The sequence below is a fragment of the Sebastes fasciatus genome, chromosome 4 (assembly GCF_043250625.1).
Source record: "Sebastes fasciatus isolate fSebFas1 chromosome 4, fSebFas1.pri, whole genome shotgun sequence".
In the NCBI taxonomy this organism is placed as follows: domain Eukaryota; kingdom Metazoa; phylum Chordata; class Actinopteri; order Perciformes; family Sebastidae; genus Sebastes; species Sebastes fasciatus.
The window spans coordinates 31,924,371-31,943,411 of record NC_133798.1 but is presented as its reverse complement, the minus strand read 5'-3'; the positions used below and the strand labels follow the sequence as shown (position 1 = coordinate 31,943,411).

At 41.7% G+C, this 19,041-nt stretch overlaps 1 protein-coding gene across 3 annotated transcripts in view; it reads left to right on the top strand.

Annotated features, from left to right (window-relative positions):
- Window positions 1-19,041, top strand: part of met (MET proto-oncogene, receptor tyrosine kinase) — an 89,647-nt gene that overhangs the window by 29,236 nt on the left and 41,370 nt on the right. For all 3 annotated transcript variants that reach the window (XR_012593665.1, XM_074633662.1, XM_074633661.1), the window contains exons 3-10: window positions 3,264-3,467; window positions 11,410-11,538; window positions 11,797-11,973; window positions 14,815-14,972; window positions 15,559-15,673; window positions 16,814-16,950; window positions 17,396-17,563; window positions 18,017-18,116. Coding sequence is in view for 2 of the 3 variants with exons in the window: in XM_074633662.1 (XP_074489763.1) it covers window positions 3,264-3,467; window positions 11,410-11,538; window positions 11,797-11,973; window positions 14,815-14,972; window positions 15,559-15,673; window positions 16,814-16,950; window positions 17,396-17,563; window positions 18,017-18,116 (1,188 nt within the window). In the remaining variant the exon portion in view is untranslated. The remainder of the gene's footprint in view (window positions 1-3,263; window positions 3,468-11,409; window positions 11,539-11,796; window positions 11,974-14,814; window positions 14,973-15,558; window positions 15,674-16,813; window positions 16,951-17,395; window positions 17,564-18,016; window positions 18,117-19,041) is intronic.

Sequence of the window (19,041 nt, the reverse complement as noted above, 5' to 3'; positions counted from 1 at the left end):
ACGTCACCAAGAAAGCAACTTTCCTGATTTATTACTCCACCATTGTTCTCCTCGTCTTCAAAGCTCGCCTTTGAGACTTACACTAAACAAATGATGCAGCATGTTTCACACAAACCACAATACAATAATGACCTTATGACCGAGGCAGTGCTGTAGGTAGAAAGGCAGTCGAGAGATCATGAGTCTGTAAGTGATTAAAACCAACTTTGTTTGAAGACATTAGGGTGAAAAATTCAACTACTGTCACCATGAAACTTCCCCAGTTGATAACTTACATGAAGGCAATATTTTTTTTGTGTTAAGTAAGTGTAAGTTTTCTTAAATTTAATTTTTCAATATGCAAATGATGCATTATCCTATTAACTATGTGCTAATTTGCATGAATTTCCAGAACAGAAATCTATACAGAAAATACTGTCAACAGCCATAAAAAAAAAAATGTTGGCAAGTTTTTAGTAGGGCTGTCAGTCGATTAAAATATTTAATCATGATTAATTGCATGATTGTCCATAGTTAATTGCGATTAATCGTAAATTAATCTCACATTTTTTATCTGTTCAAAATGTACCTTGAAGGGAGATTTGTCAAGTATTTAATACTCTTGTCAACATGGGAGTGGACAAATATGCTGCTTTATGCAATTGTATGTATATATTTATTAGTGGAAATCGATTAACAACACAAAACAATGACAAATATTGTCCAGAAACCCTCACAGGTACTGCATTTAGCATAAAAAATATGCTCAAATCATAACATGGCAAACTGAAGCCCAACAGGCAACAACAGCTGTCAGTGTGTCAGTGTGCTGACTTGACTATGACTTGCCCCAAACTGCATGTGATTATCATAAAGTGGGCATGTCTGTAAAGGGGAGACTCGTGGGTACCCATAGAACCCATTTTCATTCACATATCTTGAGGTCAGAGGTCAAGGGACCCCTTTGAAAATGACCATGCCAGTTTTTCCTTGCCAAAAATTTGCGCAAGTTTGGATCGTTATTTAGCCTCCTTCTCGACAAGCTAGTATGACATGGTTGGTACCAATGGATTCCTTAGGTTTTTCTAATTTCATATGATACCAGTATCTTCACTTTAGCCTTAAAACTGAGCCCTCTACAACCTCCGAATGATCGATTGCATTAATGCGTCAAAGAAATTAGTGGCGTTAAAATAAATTTGCCTTAACACATCATCACCACGTTAACTTTGTCAACCCTAGTTTAGATATGCAAATGAGGCATTATCTAATGCTAACTTTTGGTGAATTTATGAGAAATCTACAGACGCAAATAGACAAAGTAGTAAAATAAACACCTACATGTGTATTTTGGATGTTTTCTTTCCACTAATCTGAAAGAAGACATGTTATGGAAGAAGAATAGCTCAAACTTGACCAGTGCATGAAAAACAGTGGTTTTGCCTGTAGTGTCTCGCCTTAAGCCACAACAAAAGGTCAAAACTAAGGTCACAAACATCGAAGTGAAGCATTAAGGAGTTTCCTGCTAAAATTGCATGGCACTGTGAGGCGCTTTGAAAGAAGCCGTCCACAGGTCTTCATAATCATTGTACCTGTACTCCCTCCCCCCTCCTCCTTGTGAGTCCAGTGAAGAGGTCATCATCCACTGAAGCTGAGAAAACAACAGAGAGCTCAGGCCTGGTCAGGCGGCCAGGTCAAGGACCTTAAGAGCCACAAGAGGCCCGCCACCCTCTGGGTCATTAATAATTAATGAAACCTGAGGCTGGGACAGGAGGCCATGACTAAACAGAAAAAGAGCCGGAGCAGTGAGACGGTAGGGCTGGGCAGTAAGCGTAGAGGAGGGGGGGGGTACCGATAGAGAAAAAGCCCTGAACCCAGCTACAGTCTGTGCTTTCACTGTATGCTCCACAGGCTCCAGACACAACAATGTGCACAACCCAGCGATGTTTGAAAACCAAAGAGGGGAGCTGGACTTTGGTTCTAAACTCAAGTGAGGGAGTAGAGAAAGAGGAGGTTGGAGAAAGAGAGAGAAAAGGTGTGGTTGCCCAGTTGGATAGGGGAGAACGTTTTTTTTCATGGAAAGAAAAACAGCATGAAAGTCTTCTCTCTGTTTCCCATGAAATCCTGCCGTCCTTCTATTCAACAAAGTGTGCACTTGCCCTAGAGGTACTATCACGCCGAGACCTCCATTACGAGCACGGCCTGATGAAAGAGTAGCTAAGGGGGGCTTAGGAGGTTTGCTTCTCAACCCTCCCCCATCGGGCCTAATATGAAAGAAGATAGTTCAACATGATATTGTATAACCAGTAGTTTTTAGGAGAGAAATGTGTTTGGATAAGATGATCCAATCTTGCTGACGAGTCCCGGAAAATATGATGCATTATCTAATATTTGTCTTCGCTGCTTGCTCCAGATTTTCATTCCAATGGAAGTTCACGACTTTGAAGTGGATTTTCTTGACTGTTAAACATGACCACACTGATGTTGCTGACATTTCTTGGCTGTGCCATATGTCATAATATCATGCCCGTAACCACAATAAGAAGCACTCTCCAGTATTATTCTCGTACGGCTGTCAAGGTTAATAGGATAATAACACGTTACCGCAAATTTGTTTTAACTCCACTAATTTCTTTAATGCATGAACACAACTTGCAATTTTTAAGTTCTATCAGGCTCAGTTTTAAAGCTAGAGTGAAGATAGATAAGATAGAAAACCTAAGAAATCCATTGGTACAAACCATGTCATTGTAGCTTGTCACGAAGGAAGCACTAGCATGGCCACTTTCAAAGGGGTCCCTTGACCTCTGACCTCTAAATCTGTTAATGAAAATGGGTTTTATGGGTACCAACAAGTTTCCCCTTTACAGACATGCCCACTTTATGATAATCACATGCAGTTTTGGGCAAGTCATAGTCAAGTCAGCACACTGACACACTGACAGCTGTTGTTGCCTGTTGGGCTGCAGTTTGCCATGTTATGATTTGAGCATATTTTTATGCTAAATGCAGTACCTGTGAGGGTTTCTGGACAATATTTGTCATTGTTTTGTGTTGTTAATTGATTTCCAATAATAAATATATACATAACATTTGCATAAAGCAGTATTAAATACTTGACAAATCTCCCTTTAAGTTACATTTTTAACAGATAAAACAAATGTGATTCATTTGCGATTAATCATGATTCAATATTTTAATCGATTGACAGCGCTAATATTTTGTAACTCTTGGAGCACACCACAGGGATTTTCTTCTAACTGATGCATTTTTTGTTTTTGCAGAGTTCGTCAGACAATTGCGACCCACATGAGGGAATCCATGAAGGGAAAGAGGGCAAGTACCGCCTGCAGGTGACCCAGTTTTTCCAACGGCTGGAGTACTGGCACAAAGAGCTGACAAACACCTTGGTAACCTCTATCACCGTGGTGCCAGTCCACGGCCGTGCGGTGGCATACCTCGGCACCGCCGACGGACGCCACATACAGGTAAAGAAGTCACTTTGTTCTGCCTTTAGTGAATTTTTTTTCAATAAATGCCTTTAAAAGCCAGTCAGGAGCCTAATTTGCATGGGAAATACTAGCAGTTAGGCGTAAACAGAGAGCCTGAGGCCACAGCAGCCACTCGCTCATTGTTCATGTAAATTTGGCAGGATGTCGGTACGTGAGGAGTGAAAGCGCTCCTGCTTGAGACACAACACACATTCTTCTCCAGGTGCGTCTGCTAGAGGCAGGTTGTGGGAAACTATGACCAGGCACCAGGACCTTTCTGTTTGCACAGTTTGCTTACCTTTGACCTGTGCTCAGTGAGCCTCCAAAAAGTCCACGTTTCAGTCCACCATCTGAGCAAACAGTCCATTTTGCCTATCATTGTACAAACCAACAGTGGATTACACCCTCCTGATCGTTTGTCAGCTGCTTTCAACATCTCATACATGACCGGTCAATACTGCTTTAGGACATTTTAGTCATGGGATACGTTTTTAGTCTTGATTTTTACAGACTTTGTAACATGGACAAAATAATGGAAAAACTTAATAAGTTCTGAATATCAAATATCACATACAAAGAAGTGGCCGCCCCTTAACCCTCTTACTTTCCTCTTCTTCTTTTCCTTCTTCCGTAAAGGTTTTGTGCTTTTTACACCAAGATATGAATCCTTGAGCACTGACCTTGAGCGAAAGTTGTCTTTTAATTGCAGCGCTGACATTAAAGCACGCTTACTGAGGCTTTAATTATAAGATAAGATAATATATTCCTTTATTAATCCCACAGTTGGGAAATTTGCAGTGTACAGCAGCAAAGGGGATAGTGCAGAAACAAGAAGCATCAGTAAAAACAAAAAGCAAGATACAACAGAGTAAAAAAAAAGCAAAACAAAAGTAGAGAGACGTATAAAATATAAACAATTTAAATAAAAGGAAATATTAAAAATAAGAACAATACATACACTATTGACAATAAACAGACTATTCTATTCTATATAACTCAATTGCACAAGTGGAAATATGATATTGCACGGTGATTGGAATGAAAAGTCTTGTCAGAGATAACTTGTCCTTTTAGTAGGTATTTGGCTTCCAAGTAAGCACTGGTTTTGCAATTTGCAGGTCAGAAGAGGTCTACCAAACTAGGCTAAATTTGGTTGAAATATGAAGATTTCTTAAAGGGGACATATCGTGAAAAACTCACATTTTCAGTGCTCATACATTAGGGTATCTGGAGTGTCCACCAACCCACAAACTTTGAAATAAGACAACCCAGTCAGTTTTTTGTGGGCTGCCTTGATCAGAAAATATGTGATTCAACAAGCCATTCAGATTTGGCTCCCCTTCCTATGTCACATGCAGGAACATTAGAGTATACCGCCCACAGCTTGAGAACTACCTTTGCAAAGGTGAACCATATTTTTCTCTCAAGCCAATCAGAGCAGACTGGGCTTTTTCAGGAGGGGGTCTTAAAGAGACATGCACTAAAATGGAGCGTTTCAGACAGAGGGTGAATACAGGTATATTCAGACAGACAGGATGAGAAAAATAATGTGTTTTTTGAACATCAAAGCATGTAAACATGTTCTAGTAGAAACCCAAAATACAAGTATGAACCTGAAAATGAGCATCATATGTCCCCTTTAAGACAATTTACATACAGATATAGTTATTTAAATACTTTTGAAACAGTGGCTGTAAGTTAGATGTCTAAGGAAAACATTGTCTTTTCAACCAAAAGCCCAGTTTTACATCTCGACACTCAAATCACCCCATCAGTGTTAAGTAAGAATATATTTTAATGAGTTTCCAGACTAAGACCTGGCACGTAAAATACATTTGTAGGTTTTAGTGCCAGTGCACCTGCAGTTCAAATGTGGATTTGGCCTGTTGGAGGTCCGTTAGTTGCATTGTTATTGTTCTGAAGAGTCATCCAAGTGCTGATCATCGGGGTAAATTATAGCATTTTGGCATCCAACTTAATTAACTCAGTATGACCAGTCTGTGTAGCTGCATGTCAGACTGTGACTCAATGGAGTCACTTTCCCTCTCTTTTCATGTGGTGTTGAAGTTATTTTGTCCATCCACTCCGACTGCACTCTGCATGCAAGCGATGGATGGTTACAGCTGCAGGGTAAAGTGCAGCGAGTGACGCTGCGTCGGTGCGTCGGTCCAGTGCTGGACCAGACAACGAATGGAATAAAACACATAAAGTAAAAGCTGAATTACCTCACGTGTTTTTGAAACACAAGAATGAAAAGACACGCATGGAAAGAGAGAGACGTGGAAAAAAAACAAGGGCCGACAGCTGCACGGAAAGGGAGGGGGGGATGGTGGTAGTGGGGAGCGAGGGGGCTTACAAGCCGAACGGCACGTTAATGGTGAACGGCGGGCTTCGCTGACACGTTCCCTCGCACGGCATTTTCTACTCTCTGAGCGTCCAGTGCAGCTGTTGCTGTGTGTTTCTTTACCATCAACCCCCTCCCTACCAGGCCCTCCTTCAGTTTTTTCTTTTTTGTTGTATTTTTTTTTGTGATGGGCTGAATTGGCTGAAGTTCATTGTTTTAGCAGCTGTCCTGCACTGCAAAACTCCATCTTATCAAAGATGTTCTGCCTATTATCTCAGACAGAGAAGGACAAAGATTTGTGACAATGAACCGAACATTGATATTAACTTTGATTAGCTATTAGTCATAAGTAAACGTTGGTGGAAATGTCACAGCATGGATTTAGCAAAACAGGTTTCTGTCAGATTTTGCAATTAAAACAGATTGAACTGTTTTAACTGAATTGATTTGGAGTTGAGTTAATAGATATAGAGGGAGAGAGAGACCAAAGAAAGAGGATGGAGGCAGAGAAAGAGACATTAAGAATGGGGGGAGAAGGAGACAAAGATGCTTTCCTAGAAACCTAAACAGAGAAAGCAAAAAAAAAATTTGATGAAAAGGTAGTCGAGAACCTGGAGAGGAAAACAAGAACAGGAAAATAACTGAGGAAGAAACAGAACATTCAGCAGTGATTTTGTTTTCTTCAGTCTCATTTTCAGTGACATCCTCCTTGCTCTCTAGCGTCAGTTTTGGATGTGTTACGCCACGGACAGACCGCCCACGTGAACCACTGTTCACGCGTGGCTGCGTCGCGCGGCGGCTGCGTGATTCACGTGTCGGTTGTTCAGACCAGCTGCGTTTCTGCTGCTGCAGCTGCTGCTGCCAGCCCTTTCTTTCTACATAGAGTTTGCCTTTCATAATGGCCATTTCATTTCATTATAAATGTCATTTATATTTATTTTAGACAGAGAAAGGTTAAGAAACATGTGTAACAATTACAAACAATTTGTAAATAATAGTAATAATCCACAATTAAAACCCTGTACGTTATTCATTCATGAAGCTCTGCAAGTCACTGCATGTTCTACAACACTGTCCTGCAAATAGAAAAAAAAAACATCGAAACTGTAGTAATGTTGCTGATATGATATCAATATACAGTCAATACATCACTTTTACTGTCTTTTGTTGCTGTGAACCGCGCGCGAGAATAGGCGAGACCTCGAATCTCTAGAAGAGACGCAGCTGACACGCAGCCGAGCCGCGGGCAGTGTGGCTGCTGTAACCTGTTAACACGGACACCGAAATAAAAAACAACAGGTAGCGCAGCCGCCACGCGCTCCTGCCGTTCCTGGTGTGGCCCAGGCTTTAGGTTGAATTCACACCAGGCAGCAGGGGCAGTGAGGCTCGCCGCAATAATTATGACATTTTTCTGCGGACGGGAGGCGTATTCATGTGTTTCAGGTGGGAAGAAATTGAAAGAAAGAAAATTATGCCACAAGACCCAAGTTGTAAATAACTGGAATAACATTTCAAGCACCCTTGCTCAAAGGTGTCTGGGTGTGAACGCAGTGTCTCATTCACTTTCCCTGCTCTGGTTTTCTACGGCGAGTATTTGACCTGACGACCCTCCGGCCACCTGCTCTCTCTCTCCCAAAGATAAGCCACAATAAGAATCTGTGAGAGGTGTTCGTCTTTGCTTCAGCAGCTCATTTCATTGTTAGCGTGATAAAAAGAACCTGTCAACTTTTCATGTATTTCAGTTTCCTGGTCGCTCCCAGCGGACGAGGCAAGAGGGAATATGGAGTTGAGGCAGTGAAAGAAAAAGAGCGTTGTTCCCCCCGCGATGAACTCCATTCTGGCTCAGGAAGTGTTTCCCTCGGCTTCAGTTGGGCCACTGTGGGAATAACACAGTGGCCGTGTTTAGAGGCCAAACTTCCCCCCGGCCTGCTTAATACAATAAGCTGTAATTTACACCGCTATTACCTCCAGAGAGATGCCTGTTGTATGGCCTTGTCCCCAGCGGAAAGCCACCCATTATACTCGCTGTTACAAAGCTGACGTTGATCATGAGGCTCAAACAGAGGGAGGAATGACGCTGGGAAACAAGGCGTTTCTTAGGGTGAGGTGAGGGCAAGCGGCGTATCTGCCAACCAACAAAATCACATTTAAAGTTTACAATGCAGAGTGTTGTAGGTATTTACTGGAATCACACACACACATACCATAACTCCCATCACTGCAGTGTCTCGTGAGTGTTTTGTTTTTGGAGGATTCATCGCACTGCAGCTCCATCCTGACACGGCAGAAAGATTGTGTGTGTGCCCAAGGACTATATCTATTTGTGTGTGTGTGTGTGTGTGTGTGTGTGACCGGGGGGGATGGTATAATTTAGAGCGCTTCATGTAACTGGAGCAACCACACACCCCATTAGAGACCCTGTTCTGTTCTGTTTGCTCCCAGGCCTGTAATTGCAGCGTAACCGCAAATGATAAATGCTGTTCCAGGTGTGTTGACTGCATGTGTGTGTGTGTGTGTGTGTGTGTGTGTGTGTGTGTGTGTGTGTGTGTGAGGAAGGGGGGATGTATGTCTTGTGTGCGTGTTATTGTACGTGTTTGTGTGTAAATCCTGCATGTGTGAGATAATCTGAGGTAGTCAAACAAAGTGTGTGTGATGGAAAGACAGGATGGAGAGTGTATGTGTGTTGCATGTGTGCAGACTTGTGTGTGTGTGTGTGTGTGTGTGTGTGTGTGTGTGTGTCTGAAACACCTCCCAACATGTCAGACGACACGATGTTTCCTCCCAAACCAGACTCCTCTCTCTCTAAACCCCCTCAACTATGGTAGAAGCTAACAGCTACGTCTCTCTTGCAAGTTATCTCTTCAAATTATAAGAAGTTGAACTAATGATTACTGCTTATTAGGATACAGACAGTGATGTACTTCGAAATAAAATGAAATTAATTCAAGACATCAAGGTTTTGTGTCTACAGGCAGAGCACAGTTGTGAAGTCTGACCAATTGTATAACTGTCAAATGCTCTATGCTGAATAGATTGTAAGTGTCTCAGCCTCCAGTGTTTGTTAAAGGGCAATTTCTGTATTTTTCAACCTGGACCCTATTTTCAATGTTTTTGTGTCTAAGTGGCTAATGTGGACAGTGAGAACGCTGCAGATGGCAGCTGCTAAACGGGCTGTAATGTAATGTTCGTCCACTAAAAAAGTGTTTGTTTTTGCCACTGACAGGCTCAGATTGCTATTATAGGTGTCTGACAACATTATTTGGAGGACCCTACAGAGAAATAAAACATGTTTCTTACCTTTCACTTGATCTGATCTGTCTTCTTCGCTCTGAGAAGTCTCGTTCGGAAATCTTGCGTCGCATCCACGTTGTCAGCTAAATATTCAGCCATGACACTGAAAATCGTTTAGATGACACTAAGCTACGCTTTCTGTTCTCCAACACAACAAACTCTGTCAACACCGGTGTCCCGTGGCACTCCTCTCTCCAATTCTCACTCATGTTTCTACCGTTGTCTTCTAGCAACAAGTCACATAACACAATAACAAACAGAAAGTGAAAGTTCAGAAAAACGTTTTATTTCTCTGTAGGGTTCTTTCCATTATGTTGTCAGACACTTATAATAACAATCTGAACCTGTTAGTGGCAAAAACAAACACTTTTAGTGGACGTGCATTGACGGTGAGGAGTTGCCCCGATCAATTACCTTACAGCTCGTTTAGCAGCTGGCGTCAGCAGCGTTCTCCCTCAATACTGGACCAATTCGAAAAGTCGTCGTCCCTATTATTCACTTAGACACAAAAACATGGGAAAATAGCATCCAGGTTGATAAATACCTACGTGTTTACTTGACTATGTGTACCCATTACAGGCAGAAATTATATTAGATAAATAACATATACTTTACTTTTCTTTTAAAAGTACTTATTGCTTTGGTGGCACACACCTCCAAATGCTGGAAAATTAGTAAAAAAAAATAAAAGAATGAAAGAATAAATAAATGTATATTCAAGTTTAGTTTAAGTTGCTGTAAAATCTGACCAAAACTTCCTGATAAATAAATAAATCAGGGTTGCTTAACCAAACCTCATACCTTTTTACAGGGGGGAAAATGTATACTTGCCAAACATAATTAACTAATTGATTCATTAATTAATTAATAATGGCTGCATTCCAATTCGGTGTACCAGGGCATGGCGTACTGACACACCTAAATGGAACAGACACATTAATGGTGTTAGTTACACCTGTACTTTTCCTGCTCTGACAGTTCAAAGTGTCTCCAGTGAGAAAGGTCTTCTAAGACATTATTTGTAGACCATGACGCCGGACTAAGAGGAAACATTGTAATGAAATGCAACTCTGCTTAAAGCCAAACTCCAGGAAGAGATGACACCATCTGGATCGTGTTCCTTCAACCAACTCCCTGTAACAAGGTGTGCTGGCGTAGCACCAAAAAATGTGTTGATGTCTTCCACTTTTTCATCCTCGAGGCTCGGTCTGTCCTCAGGCGATGCTGTGGATCCATTGTTGTACATTTCAGACTCCGTATAATCTTCCCTTCTTATTTAATTCATGGTGTGAGTATCGGTGTAAAACGTTGTGAAGCGTTTCAGATTAACACAGCGATAACGATGGAAAAAATCCCCACCTCCTAACCAGGAGTCCTCAACTGACCAGGGTGGTTATTTGTTGAGAAATACAAAAGACTGACTGCAGCAGATCATACAGTAAATAATAAAAAGATTAATTTCTGTGGCATTTACTCCTAATTCAGAACAGATTATATCTGAATGCATGAATGCAGGTCACTATGATTTCTTACATAATGCTTTGGAGAAATGTCCATAAGAAATCAAGGGCTGTTGATCAGCACCAATAACTCACTATTGAGTTACACAAATGTCTGGTTTAAGGCTTATTGTCGAAACCAAACTCTGATTTTGGTACAAGCCACCAATAGTTTGTCCATTGGTAAATTAAGTGTCTCAGAATGCAGTATTCTTGTTGAAGCATTTTTAATAACAGCTGTCTTGCACGGCAGCTGGACTCTCGTGATATCACAAGATCAAATGAGATTCGCACAATCACAGGATCACGTATGATATAATGCGTTTGTGTCTGAGCCACAGTGGTTTGGACCAATCAGCGTCCTGTGAGGAGCTCCTGGCAGCTACAGGTGTGGTTTAGGTTTGTGTGATGCGTCACGGAAGCAACTGTTCGTTCTAAAAAACAATGGTGGCTCCTGAAGAGGTTAGCGTAGATGCTGCAATAGCGTCTGTTATATCAGAATTGGAGAGTATTTCTTCACTGAAAGAAGAGCAAAGAACGGCACTGAAGGTAATTCTCGATGGAAAACATGTTTTAGCTCTTCTCCTGACTGGCTTTGGAAAGAGTTTGATTGACAGATGGTTCATCCAATCACCTGCCAAGTATATATACCTGTTTGCTATTCTAGCTTCTTGTTCTATTATTAGAAACATCACTCAGTCTCAGCTAATGATGCTGGAATCTGTGTCAGAGTCATGACAGTGTTGTTGCCGTTACATTAAAATATGTCCCTTTAACACGATTACAATGTCCTTTTTTCTTTCAGGTGATGGTCTCCCGAATCGCCTCTCCTCACGTCAACGTCCGCCTGGACTCGAGACCCGTCTCCTCCAGTGTGGCGCTGCTGGACGCCGACGGCTCAGGCGGAGCCCTGCTGATGGCCACAGGAAACAAGGTGGGATTGGAAACACAGAGATTAAGGACAAAAATTCACTTTTTGGTTCTATGCTCTGCAAAATGCAAATTTCTTGCATTAGTGAGGTGATTACAAAAACACTTTAAAACAACAGTGATCACGGAGCAGAGCCAACAGATAAAAGAGAATAATGTTCCTAGAGGCTCACCGCAAGGGTTCTGCTACTAAACACTTTCTTCTTCTGTCTGAGTGGAAATGCTTAGTGTGTGAGACTTTCTTACGTCTCCCTCTTCCTAGATCACTAAGGTCCCTCTGATTGGCCCCGGCTGTGGTCAGCTGACCACCTGTGCTTCCTGTTTGATGTCGTCGCGGGTGACCGAATGTGGCTGGTGTGATGGACGCTGCACCAGAGCCAACCAGTGTCCCTCCCCCTCCATCTGGACCCAGGACTACTGCACTCCTGTCATCACCAAGGTAACCAACTAGTCACCATGGTGATGGTCAGGGCAGGAGGCTCACTGTTTTTACTCACTATATACTTTCGGAATACAAAACATGATTCAAAAGAGAGTTTTTAAACAGTTTCCTTCTTGCTTGATCAATCTTATCAGTTCTTCATTGTTCAGTTCACTGCTCTGCAAATAACCTGAATCTAAAAGTAAACATGAGTAACTTTGTAGCTTCCTGCTGACTCATTTTGCGGGGAAACCTCATCATTTGATCACGGAATCTCATACCCAACTCGTCACATACGGACACTTGGTCAGGACCTCTCAGCGTCACTTAGGTTCAGACAACGAAACTACTTGGTTAGGTTTAGTCAAAGATTTTGGTTTTGCATTATATAAGTTTGTTACAAGGTATGTCATGAGAACCGATAATTTGTTACCAAGTTGATACTAAAATTCTGAAAATGTGACGGTACTCATTTTTTCTACAGTACCGCAGGTACCGTAGGTATTGGGGATCAGGACTCGAGACCAACGGCGGGGACGATAGAAAATTTCCCTGATAATACTACAATGTGAACAACAAATCTGTGTTGAAATCGGCAGGAGGAGAGCTAGTAGCTGTTAGCAGCCGGCGGGCAGCACAGTCCTGCTTGGTTAAATAACGGAGCTAACGTACAGAGGTTGCATTGAGTGCATTATGATGCATTCAAGATCTATTCTGTAAAAATGAGTATTGGGCGAAGGTAAATTATAACGTTATCATGATGTGTTCAAATATAATCTTGTAAAATTTAGACTAGTTTTTCTATCATCAAGGATTAATAACAAGTTTGCAAAAAACAGTATGCAAACGGTAATAAAGGAGTTCATGTTGAAGTACATGGGATTTATTGTTTTGTTTTACTTTTTTACCGTGGTATTGAATTGGGTATCGAGAATCGTGGAATTTCACTGGTACTGGTATCGACTACTAAATTTCTGGTATTGTGACATCCTTATTTGTTACGTAAGTTCGCTTTGTAACTTCAGTTACGTACGTGACGTAAGTTAAGTACTTTAGGTAACATACTTACGTTATTTAAAATAAGTCAACGTTGACTTCTGATTACACACGTAGCACGAACAGCAGTCACTTTTGTTTTGTTTGACCCGTCCATCCACTGCGACCTCCGCCTTACATGAACTTTACTGCTCTTTATACTATGTCACCTGACTTCCGGAACAATGGAGGCCCTGGGAATGGGACCTCATATGTAATGTGTATGTTGAACCCGCAATCTGTATGTTTGCACTGTTTTTGTCTCTCCAGAGTGGCGTTTGTGAAGGTCACGGTCCTTCCTGAAATACCAGCCCTTTTACAGCAGCACTGTCCTATTTAATGCTGCTCTGACATTGTGAGACTTTACTGAGCTCAGTGTGGGTGGCGTTCATTCTTTCTCACTTTAATGTTGCACCCCAGGCTGTCAGACTGTCTCCATATAAAAAAAAACACAACACCAAGCTACCTTCACTGCCCTAAATGCAACAAAATGGGTTAATGGGACGAGAACCTGTAAAAACGCCTCTTCCTCTGGGACCATTTTAACAAGGAGGAATTTGGAAAAGGTAGAAAGGTTTGATAGAGGTTTCTTATGCAACACTTACCCACTAGATGTTATCTTCCGAGTGTCATTGTTTACTTTTCTTAAATCTCATGCCAGGATACTCTCGTCTGTATCACTTACTTGAAGTGTTGTTGACACGAATACCTAAGTAAAGTTGAAATAAACCCCTTAATTTAGGTAGATATCAGTTAATAAATAAAATGGCAACAGGCATTAACAAACTGCACAACACTACTTCCTTTTCTAGATCTCCGAACATCATTTTTCAGACACAAACTCCAACTCCACCCAAAAGCTGATTGATCAAATATATTGATTATATTGCTGTCAATCGAATCTATCAAGGAAAGAATTGCGCTTTATTGGAAGAATTGCTACTAAAAAAGTACTACTACTAAACACACTGACTTAAATCAACTGTACTATAATTTGTGCAATAATTCAACTGTGTAATACCCTGGCATTACTATCGCATATATACTGTACATTTCAAGACATATTCTTATTTAATTCATATTTATACTATAATTGCATTTATATTTAACACACCTAATTGATCCCACTTCTCAGCATTTAGTTTTTCTACTTTACTTATTTTCACTGTGGTTATATGTTATATATTCTTATAGTCTTAAATGCACATAGTTGTACATATTTCTTCTTATTTTTATTATTTACTTATATTTCTCTACATATATTGTGTTTATATTGTAGCATTATGTACATAATTTACATGTTACTTACTCCATTATTTCTATTTTCTTACATTTCTTTATGCTTTTATATCAGAGCAACTGAAACCTCCCAATTTCTCCCCGCGGATCAATAAAGTATTTCTGATTCTGATAAAATTCTATAATTTGTGAATAATATGATTCTATTTGGTCATTTCCGGTTACTTTACAACACAAAGATACATTGATTTACAGCTCAAAACAGAGAGAGCGCTGTAGTTTCAGATCAAACAGGTTCAAAGATCCAATGCTATGGCAGATGGTGGAAGGAGTTAAAAGGGAAAAGTCACTTCTGTAATGGCTAACCTGTCATTAAAGACAACGAGAACATAAATACGCCTGGAACAATACCAGGGAGAGGCAGGTGGGGCAGCACAAACATCCTGTTAGAAACAGGAAGCAAGTAGTTTACGACAAAAGTTTGTATTAATTTGGATAAACACTCAGAGACCAGTGGTACTGAGGAGCATTTTATTAATATGATCTCAGACTAAATGTTTCAAATGTTCCCTTTGCGTGCGTTAGGTTTTTCCGACCTCTGGACCGATACGAGGCTCTGCAATGGTGACGATATGCGGGAAAAACTTTGGCTTCAACAAGACGGAGGGCTTCAAGGCCTCTCTGGTAACCGTGGAGGTGGCCGGAGCTCCCTGCAAACTGCCCAGACAAGACAATATCAACAGGTGTGTGTTTGTTTTTTTTTTTTCTTCCTTAACACATCCCGTGCCTGTGTGTGTGTGTGTGTGTGTGTGTGTTTTATGGAAAGATGTTGAGTTTTCTGTGCATTTTGAAATGAGCATGTTCCTGCACAGTATCTGAAAAACCACCTTTGCGAGGCAGAGAGAGACAGAGTGCGTGTTAAGTGGTGGGTGTTTACGAGATAAAGGGACCCGTAGACTGGCGTCCTATAAGGGCAGAGCAGGAGTTTAAGAGGGGTTATTGTGTTGAAGGAAGAATGTTAAGAAGCCCTCCACCCCCCTCTCCTGCAGCCGTCCACATTCAACACATGACTCCTTTAACTGAAAAATTGCTGGGAAAGAATCGCTGCATCCAGACTTTCCACTCTCCCAAATCCACTGGAGCCATGTCCCATTCAAAAGCCCCTTTTGCTACAAACAAGCTCATTACAAATATGGGGGGGGGGGAATAAAAACACCGCCCACCCAATCCCAGATGAAGATGGCCTCTTTGTGCAGGAGGTCATCATTGAATTAGGATAAGTACTTGTTGCCAGCGGCGGGGTATAATGCCTGGTCTGTGTGTGTTTAGGTGGACTGAGCTGCAGTGTTCCCCAATGTTCAGTGGGAACTTCACCCCATCAGGACACACAGTGAAGGTCACGAGTGGACACAAGGTCGCCACGATGGAGGGCTTCACCTTTGTGGTAAGAATGATCTTTTTCCTTCTTTTTGGTTACACTTTGTGAAAAATCTGTGTATTTTGTCTATAAATCGATTTGTCTGACATGATTTAAAGGTCCTCAGTATGTATACTTGTAGTGCTCGACAGTAACAGTTGCCGGGTTTAGGGGTGGATCAGTGGGTAGAGTGGTCGTCCTTCAACCGTCAGCGGTTCGATCCCCAGTTCCTACTGTCTACATGTCCAGGTGTCCTTGAGCGAGACACCGAACCCCAAGTTGCTCCCGGGCGCTTTACAGCAGCCCACTGCTCCTTAGGATGGGTTAAATGCAGAGGTCAAATTTAATTTATCTACCTGTATGTGACAAATCTAATAAAGTTTAAGTTAAGGTTGCCATTAGAAACCATTTTGAGAAATTAGTAACCAATTCTTGGCCTTTGGTTGAAAACAGTGGCAACCACTTTTTCATATATATAAAAAATAAGGACAACAAACTATTGCTGCTACAGTCAGAACCAGATCCACACTGCACGTGACAACGCTGCACGTGTGTTGGTACGTTTACCCTCGTGCACACAGGCATCTCTTATAGAGACAACTAGTGCAGTGCCCGTTCGCGGCATGCACGTTCAGAACGGGCCGATTGCTTAGCTCCCGCTAGCCACCTGGGATTGCTGCTTGCAGCGTTGTCGGGGGCTCGTGCCCGTTTGGAGCGCGTGGCCATTCGGAGCGGGCCAATTGCTGGGCCCCCCAGGAAGCGTTACTTACAGCAGTGTCGAGAACTCATCGCTCGTTGACTTCAGGGAAGTCAATTTGTGACGTCTTGGGAGGCGAAGTATCCCGGCATCTTTGAGCTGGACGAAAAATTATACTGCAGTTTGTATTTGGTTACTGTAATAAAGTTTGTATTCTTTTATGTTACATTTTCATTATTAAGCTGACTGCATAGTATCTTAATTACTCTAAATATAAGATGACAAAAAATGGCAACTATATTTTTAGTTTCGGCAACCCAAAGCCGATGCCTGGTTGCCTGGCAACCACTTTTAGAAGTTAGTGTAGAGCCCTTACTTGATGAGTTCAACACAGAGAAATTTCACAAATTTAAGCAAAGCCATAGGATCTAATGGACTTATTGAAAGTGTCTGGTGGTCTCTGCGTCCAGGATCCTGTGATCCATGAAATCTTCCCGACATTCGGGCCGAAGTCCGGAAACACCATGCTGACGATCAGAGGAGCCTTCCTGGATACTGGGAACAAGCGAGAGGTGACGATAGGGAAAGCAGCCTGTAAGATCCAGAGGTCAGTTCACACTCTCTTTTTTTATCCTTTCTTTTCTTTCTCTTTTATTTCCTTTTCTCTTTCTCTTTGCCTCACACACTGCAGAACAGCAGCAGCTCCTCTCTGCCTTTTTCTTTCTTTCATAGAAAGGAATTGGGGAGGTTGTACAGTATTGTACTGTAGATGGATTGTTGTGTTTGTTACATAAACTCAAATATGTCTTGACATTACTGTAATTTAACTTTTTTTATGAACTGGAGGACTGGTTAAAGAAGATCAAAGGTTTCTTTCCTCGCTCATTTCCTCATTCCGTTTCCTCTCCCGCTCAATCAGGAGTTATCTGCAGGACTAATGCAAAAGAAATGCATGAATAAGGGACAATGGCTACCACTGTACTCTACATACTAACACCACAATATATCCTGTGTGTTTACTCATTCCCCTCCACCCCAACCGCCACCATCAGCTTGACATCCACCATGCTGACCTGTAAGACGCCTCTACACGGCGGCATTCCCTCCAAGCAACCCGTGAAGCTAACGGTGGATTCGGTGGAGCGCCACGCCCCCGTGCAGTTCACCTACAACCAAGACCCCATCATCAACAGCATCCAGCCCTCACGCTCCTTCGTCAGGTTAGTTGTGTTCATTCAGAATGGGGTTTTCAACCTTAAGGCCCAGACACACCAATCCAACATCGATGCAGCGATGAATCCGTGCTTGGTGTGAAACGGCTCTTATCGTTGTTTTCTCCACATCTGTGTGGTGGTCAGCACTGAAGTGCTTCCACGTTTTGGATTTTTAACGGTTTAGATATCACTATTTGTCAATGTCGACTTGATAAATTTCCTCCATATTTCAGCTCTTGCTCATATTTCTTCACCTAGAAGGAAGTACAAGTGACTGAGCGTGTCTGTGGATGAGGCGAGACAGATTAATGCTTTAGTTTTACAGCAGGAGGAAACGAGTAGGAGGTGACGAGTGGCTAAACTGCTAATGCTAACAACAGGTCCCTCCCAGTGGGGATATACTGTGTCTCTGTCTGTTGCTTACGCTAACATCCGTTCTCATCCCCCCCCTCAATGTAGCGGAGGCTGCACAGTGTCGGCTCACGGCTTCTTCCTCCAGTCCGGCCTCCAGCCCCAGATGGTCCTCACCACCGGTCAGGATGCTGAGGTCTTCCATGTGGTGAGTACAACAACGGTTTCATATCACCAAATGAGATATCCATAATTTGGATTACAAAGTTTGCACAATCTGATTTGAGGTTAAGCCTTGAAGACTCATCTACAGTGTAGATCCTCTCTGAGTAATATTTCCCTCATGGCCATTTTGAGCAACTTTTCCTGGAACTCAAGTATATTTTACTGACCATGCATTTTGACTGCAAGGACCAATGCATGGCCCAAAAAGCCCCTGCTCCTGAGGTAATACTGGTTGCTAACAGGGAAGACTTTGCAGTAGCCTACTGTGCAAGGCTGATAGGTCAACCACAAGCCTCAACAACTTATAGAGAGTAATAGGAGCGAGATAGTGAAAATTAAACTTAATTTGCTTTACTAATTATGCTCAATGGGTCTGTGCTTATGTGCTCTTGCTTTCTGTAATGCCATCAACCTGCCAGGGAAAATTAGCCTGTATGGCGAAATCTGGCACATTTACATGATGGCTAATGTTAATTAATGTGCATTGTCCCTTCTTATTTTGTGTTAGTTTGGAGCGTTATTTAACCTCCTTCACGACAAGCTAGTATGACATGGTTGGTACCTATAGATTTTTTTTTTTATTTTATTTTTAACCTAAAAATCTTAAGTTGCATTAATGCGTTAAACAAATTAGTGATGTTAAACAAATTTGCGTTAGCGTGTTATTATTGCGTTAAATTTGACAGCCCTAATAAAGACCCATATAAAACACTCAGGAGGTCATTGCTACTTTGGAGACGGCGTCTTTCCTTTCTGGTGTATCAATCTCCCTTTTGCATCTCTCTCAAAGGAGACGTTCCTTTCCAACACCTGTTCAAACATCACATTGACATCGTAAATAAAAAAACACTGTTTTAATTTTGCATTTCTTGAGATGAAGAAGTGGAAAGCAAACATGAATGATTTTG